Here is a 14,060-nt window from a genome sequence, read left to right as displayed (position 1 = left end):
TTTTGCTCTGTAAAACTTTTCAGCATCTAAAATACTGCATTTCATTTCTTCTTGTATATTGTCTATCCTCCACACTCCACCCTCTCCCCCATCCCACCCACATGTTAACTTCACAAGGGCAGGGATTTTTGTCTGTCCAGTGAACACTGTGGCTCCTCTCATACCTCTGTCATCCTTCGACTTTTATGTATTATGTGAGACTTGTGAATTTGGGGCATTATCCAATAATTACAAATTGCCCCAACTCAGCTGGGCGCGGTGGCTCACGCCTATAATCTCAGCACTTTGGGAGGCCGAGGAGGGCGGGTCACGAGTTCAGGAGATGGAAACCATCCTGGCTACTAAAAATACAGAAAAAATTAGCCGGGTGTGGTGGCAGGCGCCTGTAGTCCTAGCTACTTGGGAAGCTGAGGCAGGAGAATGGCGTGAACCCGGGAGGCAGAGCTTGCAGTGAGCCGAGATCGCACCACTGGACTCCAGCCTGGGCCACAGAGTAAGACTCCATCTTACAAAAAAAAAAAGAAAGAAAGAAAGAAATTGCCCCAGCTCAGCTGGCTGGTAAAGAGTGTTGCTGTTGAAGAAAGCCCACGTGTTGGAGGTGCTGGAGAAGTCTCTCTTTTTGGAGTAAAGTTCTTTCCACAGCGGTCTTGTCTTGTTAGTGGAGGTTCATCTAGATGTTATTGGAAAGGTTTAGCGTGATATCTAATATATGTCCTTTTTGAAATAATTTTATGTAATTCTGTTTCCAAATTAAGGTAACACGATTTAGTGTAACTTTGAAAGTATAACTTTAGTATAACTGTCTCAGTGTAGGAATTAGGCAGGTAACCCAGTTTGGTTTTTGCCTTCATCCTTTTGCACTAAAAAAACCTTTTTTATCATGGCTTAGGAGAATTTCAAAATTAGGAGAACAAAAGGTGAAGGGCATTTAAAATTTTAAATTTTCTATTAGCCACAATATGACCTCCCTTATATAGAGTATTTAAAAGATTAAACTTATCAAAAAAAAAAAAAAATGAGCAAATACTGAGACTAAAAGGTAAATATACCAGTGTTTTGTTATATTTAAACAGATACAGAATCATGTTTTAGAGCTAAATTCAAACTCCCTCTGTGTGTGTATGTGATTAATTACTGTTTAAGCAAAGCCAGTAGATTATAGTTATAGCCAGTAGTTTATAGAATAAAATTTATGTGAAGCTCCCATATGATATGGTAAATATTTCTATGCAGCTAAATATCCAGATACACTTCTTCCAGTAGGAAAAGGCTCTGGGGAAAGAACTTTATTCCAGGAAAGACAGACTCCTATAGCAAGGCTCAATCAAGCATTTTTCCATTTTCAGTTTTTGCTTTTCCAAAAAGATCGTTGGTTATTGACCGGTACTTCTTGTGAAAGAAGGGTTTTAGAACTCTTCGATGCTCTGTATCAGTCATTTACCTCTGTTTCTTTCATTGAATCCATAAGGTCAAAACTATTTTCACAATGCCTTTCTCTTTTTTGCACAAATGTTTAGTAGAATTTTCCAGACCTCACATGTGAGTTCATGACAGATTAAAAACAGAAACATATATGAGACTCCAGATTTACAAAAATGTAAAATAATATATTTCTTCTCACTATGTTTTTTATTTTGAAAAAAGTTGTTTTCCATAAAAATGTTAACCTACTGGGTTTTTTTATTAACATGGATATTTGAATTTTTATTACTATGTAATAAATACAGACTGATAAAAGCTGTTTGGGAACTTCAGTCATTTTTTAATTGAACTTTTTATTTTGAGATAATTGTAGATTCACTTACAGTTGTAAGAAGAAATAATACAGAGAGATCCCATGTACCCTTTATCCAGTTTCCCCCAATAGTAGCATTTTGCGGAACTGTAGTACAGTATCACAACCAGGATATTGGCATTGATACAATTTCCATTGTCACATAGCCCCTTGTGTTGCCCTATTATTTGCCCCAACCCTTCTTGATCCTTGGCAACCACTCATCCATTTCTATAATTTTGTCATTTCAAGAATGTTGTGTACATGGAACAATACAGTATGCAGCTTTTTAGCATTGACTTTTCTCGCTCATAATTTTCTGGAGATTCACAGAGGTTGTTGTTTATATTAATAGTTCATTCTTTTTTATTGCTGAGTAAAATTCTATGGTATAGATGTGCCACAGTTTGTTTACCCATTCATCAGTGGAAGTACATCTGAGTCGTTTTGTAGTTTCTGGCTATTACAAATAAAAATTGCTAGAAACATTCGTTCACAAGTTTTTGTGTGAATGTAAGTTTTCACCTCTCTGGGATAAATGTTTAAAGGTACAGTTGCTGGATTATATGGTAGTTGTGTAGTTTTTTAAGGAAACTGCCAAACTTGTCCAGAGTGGATAAAAGGATTCTGAAGTCAAACAAGTTTGACAGCACTGCTTTATACAAAAGCAGCTATCAAAGCTGATATGTGACATATACAATGAGAGAATTTTCTTGTGTTGATACCAAGTAAGGAAACTTTTTTCCCTTACCCCTTTGAAGATTAAAGAGAGTATTACCTTATTCTTTGTGCATTTGTAAATTAATGGGCTGGGTTCATATGTTGATTCCTTTGAAGTGCCACAAATGCACATTATTTCCTCATATATCAATATAGTTATACATATCAGGACTCTTTTGCATTTCAAGATCATGTATGATCCTGAGAACAATCTTTTTTAAATGCCTAGTATGTCCTAAGAATTGGGAATACAAAAGATTAAAAAGACTATTTTTACCCTCACAGAGGAGGGAGATGAGCAAACATGCACTGTAGGAATTGCTGAAGGGAAAATATGTGTAAAGGGCAGCAGGAGCAGAAGGGAAGGGGGAGCACTCAATAGCAGCAGGAGGCAGAATTTGAGCTGAAGCTGAGGAATGAGGAAGATGGGCCAGGAGGACTTGAGAGGGAGGGTATTCTTAGACCCCTGGTACCGATGAGTTAAGGGAACCACATCTGTTTCCTGTCTAACCTTTGGTGGTAACTCTTAGCTCATCATGCTTTTCCCTGGGCTGGATCTCTTAGGTTAGGGCCAGTGAAGACCCTTTAAATCTGAGTCAGGAGTAACATCAAGAGAAATGAACTGAATAATACATAGTTTTGGAGTATGCAAACTGATGATAGAAAACCATAGTTCTTTCTGAGAGTCTTTGTGGATATTCTTATCTCTTAAACCAGGAAGATCAAGCATGTCAATCTTAACTGGAATTAGGTAGTGAACTCTCTTCCTATTGCACTGACTATTTTTCAAGATATTATTTTAAATGTGTTGTAATAATCCCACCCAAGCTAACAGCTTCCTTCTCTTTACTATTCCAGCAATACTGTTAAACAGATTATACAGTTAGAAAAGATGCACATTATGCTACACTTTATATTTTAGGAAATGTTTGAGACATTTAACTTGTACTTTAATATTTCACAATGTTCACAGATATATAATATCTGAACTCAAGCATATATGAACATGGGCACATCCTCCTGTATACATAGATGTAGTTTTGTTACCTAAACTTGCTAAGAGAAAGCATTATTGTCACCCAGTTGGTCATTCAACATTTATTGAGCTCCTCCCCTGTGGGAGGCTCACTCTTAGAGCTGGTAGTTCAGTGAGGGACCCCAGTGTGAGAGTAGTGTAAGGCAGTACAGCTAACTTGCACACAGAGCAGAAAGAGAAAGATCTGCCTGAGCTGGGAGAAGAGGGGTGGAACTGGCACTTAGAGAATTGAGGTCAGGATGCCTTTCTCCTTACAAAACTCATACTCTAAAGCTTTCATGGAATATCTTTCCTATTGTGTTATTTTAAAGCCAGAAGGAACTGGGTTTATCTTCCTTCTTTCTAAGTAACTATATGCTATATGGCTTTGCACAAATACTAAAATCTGTCTGAACATTTGATTCTCTATTTTTAATAATAGATAACACATTGCGCCTATGATTTGCCGGATACAGCAGTATATATGTGTGTATATATACACGTGTATATATATCTGAACTTATAGATGTTTTATATAGATATGTGTATTGCCTTATATATATAATTACATATAAGTATATACTTACATAATATATATTTACATATTATATGTAAGTATACATATGTGTTTATATACTTGTATATACATAGATATATGTGTTTACATATATGTATGTATATACTTACATATTCATAGATATATATATGTGTTTATACATATATGTGTATGTATATACTTATACATACATATATTATGTATATACTTATATATACACATGTGTATATACTTATATATGCGTATATACATATATGTGCTTACATATACATATATGTATATATACTTACATGTATATATGCTTATATATACGTATATACATGTGTGTGCTAATATATACATGTATATACATATGTGTGCTTATATACATATATGTGCTTATATATACATATATACATATATGTGCTTATATACACGTATGCATGTATACTTATATATGCACATATATACTTATATGCATATATAATTATATAAGTCAACATACAGAATAAGTGTATATACACATATATGTATATATACACACACACTTATTCTTTATGTTGACTCTTTGAGATAGACCACTGTTACTAAGTGGGAACATGTTAGTTTTCCTCATGAAAAGTGTTTTGATAAAATGAAAATAACTGAAGTTATTTAGAGATTTAGAAAGTAGCTAAAATATAATCGTATTAAATACTTTGTCATCATGTGGGAGGCTAGAATTGTATTTTTCTTGAGGAAAAGAAAAATTAGAATAAACCCTATCACAAAGAGGAGTAAAAAATAAGTGAATATTCTTGCTAATTGGTAGTTCTTGTTAATTGGGTAGGAAACAAGAATCTGCAGAAATTCCGTATTAAAATACCTAGCTTGAACCCGACTGTCTGACTGAGATACATGATGTTTCTCTCCTTAATCTCATGCACTTAACACTGGCGTATTAAAAGGTATGATGCTCAAAGGGAGAAGAGCATGAATTATAAAATGCGAGAAATATTTGGTTTATTGATGTTGGTATTGATAGGAGTTTACAGGCTGCTAGTATTATTTTTTATTTTTATTTATTTTATTTTATTTTATTTTGTTTTATTTTATTTTATTTTATTTTATTTTATTTTATTTTATTTTATTTTTGAGACAGAGTCTTGCTCTGTTGCTCAGGCTGGAGTCCAGTGGCGCTATCTCGGCTCACTGCAAGCTCCGCCTCCCAGGTTCACGCCATTCTCCTGCCTCAGCCTCCCGAGTAGCTGGGACTACAGGCGCCTGCCACCACGCCTGGCTGATTTTTTTTGTATTTTTAGTAGAGACAGGGTTTCACTGTGTTAGCCAGAATGGTCTCGATCTCCTGACCTCATGATCCACCCGCCTTGGCCTCCCAAAGTGCTAGGATTACAGGCGTGAGCCACCGCGCCTGGCCCTCTTTTTTTTTTTTCCTGAGACCAAGTCTCGCTCTGTCACCAGACTGGAGTGCATTGGCATGATCTCTGTTCACTACACCCTCCGCCACCTCCTAGGCTCAAGCAATTCTCCTGCGTCAGCCTCCTAAGTAGTTGGGACTACAGCCGCCCACCACCATGGCCAGCTAATTTTTATATTTTTAGTAGCAATGGGGTTTCACCATGTTGGCCAGGCTGGTCTCAAACTCCTGATCTACCCGTCTCAGCCTCCTAAAGTGCTGAGATTACAGGCGTGAGCCACCGTGCCCAGCCTTGCTAGTATTATTTTATTAGTTCTTAAAAACACAATTTATCTGAGGCCACCTGTCCCGCCTGAATCCTATGCCACCACCTCCTAATTTGTGGCAGTTGTTAAATCTGTTAAAACATTAATGTTGTTTTTCTTTTAAAATTTTTGTTTATTTAGAGACAGGATCTCACTATGTTGCCCAGGCTGGAGTGCAGTGGTGCAATCTTGGCTCACTGCAGCCCCAAAGTCCTGGGCTCAAGCAATCCTCCTGCTCAGCCTCCCGAGTAACTGAGACTACAGGCATGTGCCACCACACCTGGCTAATTTTCTTACTTTTTATAGAGACAGGGTCTCACCATGTTGCCAGGCTGGTCTCAAACTCCTGGGCTCAAGGGATCTTCCCACCTCGGCCTCCTGAGTAGCTGGGACTGCAGGCACATGCCACCATGCCTAACTTTTTTTTTTTTTTTCCTGTAGAGACAGGGTCCTACATATTGCCCAGGCCAGTCTCGAACTCCTGACTCAAGCAGTCCTCCCACCTCAGCCTCCCAAAGTGCTAGCATTACAGCTGTGAGCCTCTGCACCTGGCCTACTTTAACGTTGTTTTTCCAATGAATACTTAAATAAATAAGGAAATACATATATGTGATTGGAGAATTTTGTTATTGAAATAGAAATGCTAGTGGCCTCGACATGGTACCCTACTCTTAAGGTTCTTGTGGCAGGCATGCTAAGTTCTGGAATTCCCCTCCCCTAAGTGTGCTTTCTTTGCCACACAGTTTTACCTGCTTCATATTCCCTGAATGTGCTGTGTACCTCAAGCCCCTGCAGCTTAGCTGATGCTTTTTTCACCCAAGATGCCCTTGTCCATTTTTTCTCTCTGGCTGATACTTCCTGTCACAACTCAGCAGTCCCATGATTTTTTTCCCTTTTGAAATTATTTCCGGCCACAAAGCCAGAGTTAGATGCCAATTCTTTTCATGTCTCTCCATATTCACATAACACCCTGTGCATAACTTTCTTAGAGTACTTACTAAATTGAATTTTAATAATGGGTTTTAAGTGTCCTCTCTCTACCTCTTCTCTCTCGATGTTCAATGTTTAGTACATTCTAGAGGCTCTTCTTATGTAAATATTTACAGAAGAAGAAATACAGAGCTGCTGCCTTTGGAGTTGAATATTTAATCCCTGATCCTTCAGCAGCAGGAAGATGGAAACCATTAGATGAGGGGAGCGTTCCTGGCTAGGCTTGCACTGCCCTGGAGGAGGCTGAGTTATATTGGAGGGCCGGGTGCGGTGACTTACACCTGTAATCCCAGCACTTTGGGAGGCCAAGTCGGGTGGATCACCTGAGGTAAGGAGTTTGAGACCTGCCTGGCCAATATGGTGAAACCCCATCTCAACTAATAATACAAAAATTAGCCAGGTGTGGTGGCAGGCACCTGTAATCCCAGCTGCTCGGGAGGCTGAGGCAGGAGAATAGCTTGAACCTGGGAGGCAGAGGTCGCAGTGAGCCAAGATGGTGCCACTGCACTCCAGCTTGGGCAACAGATCAAACTTAAAAAATAAGAGTTATAGTGGAGAGGGCGTGCGCACGCAACACACACACACACACACACACACACACAGCTGCTTGAGTAAGCGAGCCCAAATCGAAGTACAGAATACTATGAGGTGAAATTGAAATGTATAACATATCTTATTTCTTTAGTTGAATTTTGGCAGGTTTTTTTCTTTTAGTGGAATAAAATAGTATTGTACTTTTCAACATTTGCACTGTTACTTATATATGCTATGCAGATGTATCTTTCTATAATCTGTTACATTTGGAGAGAGTATTCAAATCAAACATATTTTGAAATTCATTTTTTCCCATAGTGCTGAGCAAGGTCATTTATTATTATTATACTCTTAAGTTCTGGGATACATGTGCAGAACGTGCAGGTTTGTTACATAGGTGTGACACGTGCTATGGTGGTTTGCTGCACCCATCATCCCATCATCTACATTAGGTATTACTCCAAATGCTATCCCTCCCCTAGCCCCCCATCCCCTGACAGGCCCCAGTGTGTGATGTTCCCCTCCCTGTGTCTATGTGTTCTCGTTGTTCAGCTCCCACTTACGAGTGAGAAAATGTGGTGTTTGGTTTTCTGTTCCTGTGTTCGTTGATTCTGCGTTATCCTTGAAACTACATTTCAAAGACACAATCTTTGATATTGTACTGTAAATGCACGAACTCAATCAGAAGCAAAGAAGCATGTCTAGGATGGCATGCAAATGTATTATATACCTCAAACAGCATTACTATTAGGACTATTAATTGGCTTTAAAACTACCATTGAGCAGTGACATATTTGAGGATTTCAGTTAGTAAAACAAATCGATTGTTTCTTGTGTCACACTATATAATATATGGTATCTTTACCTTTCATCAAAAGTTGTTTTTTTATCAAGAACTTGACAGTGGGGTCCAGGCACAGTGGCTCACACCAGTAATCCTAGCACTTTGGGAGGGCTGATTGCTTGAGTCCAAGAGTTCAAGACCACCTTATGACCCATTTATTACCTGATTGAACCTTTAATATTTTACTAGAAAAAGCTAACCAGTAATATTATATTGATACTTTTAACCTATCTTGATTGATATAAATTAGCTTTTTTAATGTGTTTGTTTTGCTTATCTAGAAAAACACACCTTGACGTTAGTCAGATACATCACTGTCTGTTAAAGGAAACCAAGCCTGAAGTGGAAGTCTAACACATGAGGATGCAGAATTGATTCAAAATGGAAACAACAAGTGATGAGATGTCATCTGTGGAACAGACCTCCTCCTCTTCTCTAAACCCCCTGTGTTTTGAATGTGGCCAGCAGCACTGGACAAGAGAAAACCACTTATACAACTACCAGAATGAAGTGGATGATGACCTAGTCTGCCATATTTGCCTTCAGCCTCTGCTGCAGCCACTAGACACACCCTGTGGACATACATTCTGCTACAAGTGCCTCAGAAACTTTTTACAAGAGAAAGATTTCTGTCCATTGGACCGGAAAAGACTTCATTTTAAGTTGTGCAAGAAGTCTAGCATTCTAGTTCATAAACTCCTAGACAAATTGTTAGTTTTATGTCCATTTTCTTCAGTGTGCAAAGATGTAATGCAACGCTGTGATCTGGAGGCACATCTCAAAAACAGGTAAGCAAAAAATATGAAAGAAGTAACTCCGGATTGTATAAAAAGACGGTTGAAATGAACATAAAAACTTGTTTAAAACGAAACAAACCAAAGCACTAGTAAGTAATTGGGCAAATCAAGTACAGAAGAGATACAATAAATAAGTTGTATGGAACAGTATTTAACATTATTTATCAAAAACATGAATACAAAAACTACAGTGAGGAAGTACTATTTTATACCTGTTAATATTTCTGCTGCTGTAATATGAAACCAATATATTCAAATGGATGACAGGATATTATGATAGATTCTTTTTATAAGGCAATTTGGCAGTTTGTTTTTAAAAACTGTATAAATGTTTATCTTTTATCTAGCATATTATCCTAAGGAAATAATCTAAAAGAAGGAAAAATTGTATGTAAATATGTTCAGTGCAACATTGTGTGTAGTTTGGTAAATTGGAATCTATTATTTAAAAGTGGGGAAGGGTTAAAAAATACTATGCACATAAACTCAGTGGGATATTATGCAGCCAATAAAAATAATTTTGTTGCAATATGGAAATAAATGCATGATTTTATTTGCTAAGATCTTGTGAAGATTCTGGGTTCGGGGACTAGACTGAACAAGAACTAGGAGTTGGAAAACTAAATATTTAGTGGGGATTTCTGTTCTGATAAAAGCTTTTTAAAAGGTTAAGTAATTTATTTAGCTGTTTGGTGAGTTTTATGATTTGATTTTGGTGAAAGACTTGATCTTTAACTTAGGAAGAGTTACAGTATATGTCATTTGTGTAGAATCACATAAAATGGCAGAAATAAATACTGATTTCTAAATTTCAAGTTAAGCCAGTTGTACAGTATAAATCTGCAGTAATCTCGAGTGCTGTGAAAAACAATGCATACTACATCATACTGGACTTAGATGTAAGAGTGTAAGTCTGATATAGAATGGCTTACTATTACACTCACACATAAAATCATAGACTTGAAGGAGATTATCTAATCCCCCTCATTTTATGAATAAGGAGACTGAGTCACAAAAATTTAGAGTTAGCTAATGCTGTAGTTAGACTCAAGCTTTACTGTTCTTGTTTACTATTCTAATAAAAGGTTTCATTCATGTGCACATGAAATACATTCATTCTGTATCAACAAATTGTTGATATTTATTTCTAAACATCATATTTAATTAAGACATGAGAAACAATGGAAAAAACCGAGATGTTATTAAAATGTTAGAAACATTTAGATTTATAGAGTGCTTAAATCTAAATTTGCTGTCTAGAACTAGGAAGTAACATAGAGTAGGATAGACAGACTTTTGAAAATGCGTGTAGTAATGTAGCGCTACATTTTTTTATATCTTCTGTAACCAGCAAGCATAGAATCTGAACATGATGGCAGAGGCCTCCTGGAAACTGATACTGGTCTTTTGAATATACTAGTCTGAGTCAGGACCAGTTACGGCTAAAGAATATTTCAGGCTGCTGCTTTCAGTAGAACTGTTCTTTTCAGGGTATAGGCTTCTTTTCTAACTTTTATAAACATCAGTTATGAGATGTTAGAGGAACTGAATGAAGTGACAGTTCAGTTACTTACGACTTTGAGAGCTGAAAGATAACAGTTTCACAGATTTTTAGGAATATTCCTTTAGTTAACATGCATTCAAGAATTTCATTTGCAATGGAAGTATTGCTAGTGTTTCTTATCAAACCATTTGTAACGCGAATGTTAAAAACCTTGGGAATTGCCGACTGCCCTTTCATTTACATGTTGGTAAAGGCTAAGCAGTTATTCCAGTTGAAGGTTTCGTTTTCCAGGTGTGCTTATTAATATCGAAGTTACCAATTTTATCATTTCCAAAGTATCTTAGGCCTGTAATATGAAAGATACAATGAAAAGATGGATGATTGGAAAAGGTGGTGGTTTGCCTGATACAGACAGCTGAGAGTGATTATTGAGTATATAAATGTAAAAAAATTATAAAATGTAATATGATTTTTATATGCCATTTGAACAGATAGTGATGAACAGCCTGACCTTTCTCTATTCTCTTGAATAAGAATATTGAAATTAAGGTAGAAATGTATATTATACAACATTGAACCCTAAATAATGTAGTTCATTTGTTTATTCAGCAAATATTGATAATCTGCTGTGTGCCAGATGCTTTTCTAGGTGTTGGGTAGTCTCTGCAAGTTAGAATCTAATGTTGGTTTGTAGATTTCTTTAGAAACAGAACCACGTCTTTAGTCTTTCAGTTTGTTTGCCCAAAGTTGACAGTCATCTCATGTTAGTCCAATTAAATTGTTGATCTATGTTGCAGTTATTCATTGCTGAGAAACTAACCACCCCAGACGTACTAACATAAAACAGCAAGCATTTGTTGATTATGTGAGTCAGGATGCAGACAGGATGCAACAGGGATGGCTTGTCTCTGCTATCTCTATGTGTGCCACAGCTGGGAAAGAGCCAAAAGCCAGGGACTGCAACAGTTGTAACTGGAGAGTCTACTTCCAAGATGGTTTCTTCATTCACATTTCTGGCACCTTGATTGGAACGACTCGGTGTGTGAGACTTGTCAGCTGGAGAGGCTACAGGTAGCCCTTCCAGCATGGCAGCCTCAGGGTGTTTAAAATTCTTACATAGTGGTTCAGTGTCTAGTAGGCTGCGTGGCCTCACATGATCTAGCCTTGAAGTTGCGTGGCATCCCTTCTCTGTTGAAAGCAGTCGTAAACCCACCCATATCTAAGGAAAGAGGACATAGGTTTCACCTTGTGATGGGAAGTCAAAAAAATTTGCAGCCGTATTCTAAAACCAACATAAACTGGCAAAAAGAATGATGTTATGAGGCGCAGAATATGATTGCTATGACTATTTGTGGCTTCTCGGTATACAAATCTCACTTGTTAGAAATTCATAAGTCTGTAAGTTTCATTGAAATTCATAGAATTTTAGTATCAGCAACAATGAGTCATTGTATAAAAGTTGCATGGCTGTCATGTGCCTTTGCTCTTGAGCTTTTAGGGTTTACAGGAATCTCTTAATTATTGGTAGAAATAGAACATTAGCAGTAGTTTGCATAAATTTGATAATTTCACATTTAAGTTCACCTTCCTATTTGAATGAAATTCTGCTCTTAACAAATGTGTTTTGATTTGAGAAGAGCAAACATTTTTCTCCTACAGATAAAATATTTATGAAAGATGAATATTTTTAAATAAAATTACTATTTTTAACTGATTACTTATGAGTGAAATCTGAACAGAAATAAAGCCTTTGAAAAATATTCCACATGTTGTACTAAATATATAACATTTTAATCGTTTCTTTGAAATTCTGCCAAGCAACATCAGCTATATAGCATTCCTCCTACCCTCTACCACTCATCTCCAACCCACCCTTAACAATTTAACATTTAAGGCTCTAGTAATTGTAAGTGCTAATTGTTGTTGTTGTTTCTAAATTGTGTGTTTGTGCCCTAGTTTATGGCAAGGTTCAGAATTACTTTTCTTTTCCTCTTAAAAATTACAATTTAATGCCATATAAAAAGTTTACAATAGAAAACCTTTAAAAGAAGCTTCTTTCCTTGCTGAGATGTTTTCTTGTTCATGAGATGGTTATGAAACCTTAAGTTCAAGTTTGTTCAACCCATGCCACATGCAACCCAGGAAGGCTTTTGGGATTTTTTATTTTTTTTCTTTTTTAAGCTCATAGCTATCTTTAGTGTTAATGTATTTTATGTGTGGACCAAGACAATTCTTCTTCCCCGTGGCCCAGGGAAGCCAAAAGACTGGACACCCCTGCTTTAGATGATGGTCTAGGAAAATAGAAAAAAAAGGGATCAGGGTAGGCTGAGGCATGATTGCACTTTTAAATTCACAGTTTAACTTGGAGGGAAGTTTGTGTTTAGTACATTCTTATCGGTATTGTTTTTTCATGTATAGTGTGAAAAAGCAGATAATATGTATTTACAAGTCATGTATATGGTAAGGGTCTGGTATCCAGAATATATAAAGAACTCTTAGAAATGAAAAGATAAATCCAATTTTAAATGGGCAAAGGATTTGAATAGATGTTTCTGCAAAGATATTCAAATGGCCAATAAGCACATGACATGCTCAACATCATTCGTTCATTTTTACATTGGATTATTTGTCTTTTTTGCTAAGTTGTAAGAATTTTCTGTGTGTTCTGGATACTAGGCCTTTATCAGATATATGATTTACATATATTTTCTCGCATTCTGTCAGTTGTCTTTGCGCTTTCCTACATCCTTTAAAGAACAAATAACTAATTTTTATGAAGTTCATTGTTGTTTGCTTATGCTTTTGGTGTCATATCTAAGAAAACATTGCCCAATTCAAGGTCACAAAAATTTACCTGTATGTTTTCTTCTAAGAGTTTTCTAGTTTTGTCTCTTATAATTCAGTTTTTGATCCATTTTGAATTAATTGCAATGGGAAATCATAATGTGTATTGTTCAATCCTTTAAATTTTATTGAGGCCCTTTTGTTTTGTTTTGTTTTGTTTTGTTTTGTTTTGTTTTGTTTTGTTTGGAGACATCATCTCACTCTGTCACCCAGGCTAGAGTGAAGCCGTGCAATCTTGGCTCACTGCAACCTACACCTCCTGGGTTCAAGTGACTCTTGCGCCTCAGCCTCCTAAGTAGCTGGGACTACAGGCACGCTCCACCACACCCAACTAATTTTTTTTTTTTTTTTTTTTTTTTTGTATTTTTAGTAGAGATGGGGTCCTGCCATATTACACCAGTCTTGTGTCAAACTCCTGAGCTCAGGTGATCCTCCACCTAGGCCTCCCAAAGAGCTAGGATTACAGGTGTGAGCCACCATGCCCAGCCTTGATGCCTTTTTAAAAATGGCCTAGCACATGGTCTGTCTTGGAAATGTCCTGTGTGTACTTGGGAATAATGTGTATTCTGCTGTTAATGGATGGAGTGCTCCATATCTCTATTGGGTCTAACTGGTTTCTAGTGTTAAAGTGTCTATTTTCTGGTTCCATGTCTAGTTGTTCTACTAGTATTGAAAGTCAGGTATCAAAAGCTTTATTGTTGATTTGTCTGTTTCTCTGTTTTGTCATTTTTTACTTATGTATTTTGGGGCCGTTGTTTGGTACGTTTCTAATTGTCGTATC

General features: G+C 36.7%; 1 protein-coding gene across 2 annotated transcripts in view; it reads left to right on the top strand.

The window, feature by feature from the left end:
* LNX2 (ligand of numb-protein X 2) overlaps positions 1–14,060 on the top strand; it is a 74,509-nt gene that overhangs the window by 30,001 nt on the left and 30,448 nt on the right. Inside the window, exon 2 of one of the 2 annotated variants that reach the window (XM_008021802.3) lies at positions 8,416–8,922. The exons of the other annotated variant lie outside the window; for it this stretch is intronic. Within the exon in view, the coding sequence (XP_008019993.2) occupies positions 8,516–8,922 (407 nt within the window). The 5' untranslated portion in view covers positions 8,416–8,515. The remainder of the gene's footprint in view (positions 1–8,415; positions 8,923–14,060) is intronic. 2 annotated transcript variants of the gene reach the window in all.

Source organism: Chlorocebus sabaeus, chromosome 3, assembly GCF_047675955.1.
Source record: "Chlorocebus sabaeus isolate Y175 chromosome 3, mChlSab1.0.hap1, whole genome shotgun sequence".
Lineage (NCBI taxonomy): Eukaryota > Metazoa > Chordata > Mammalia > Primates > Cercopithecidae > Chlorocebus > Chlorocebus sabaeus.
Note: the sequence above shows the minus strand (reverse complement) of the source record. Positions and strands in the feature narration are given on the sequence as shown.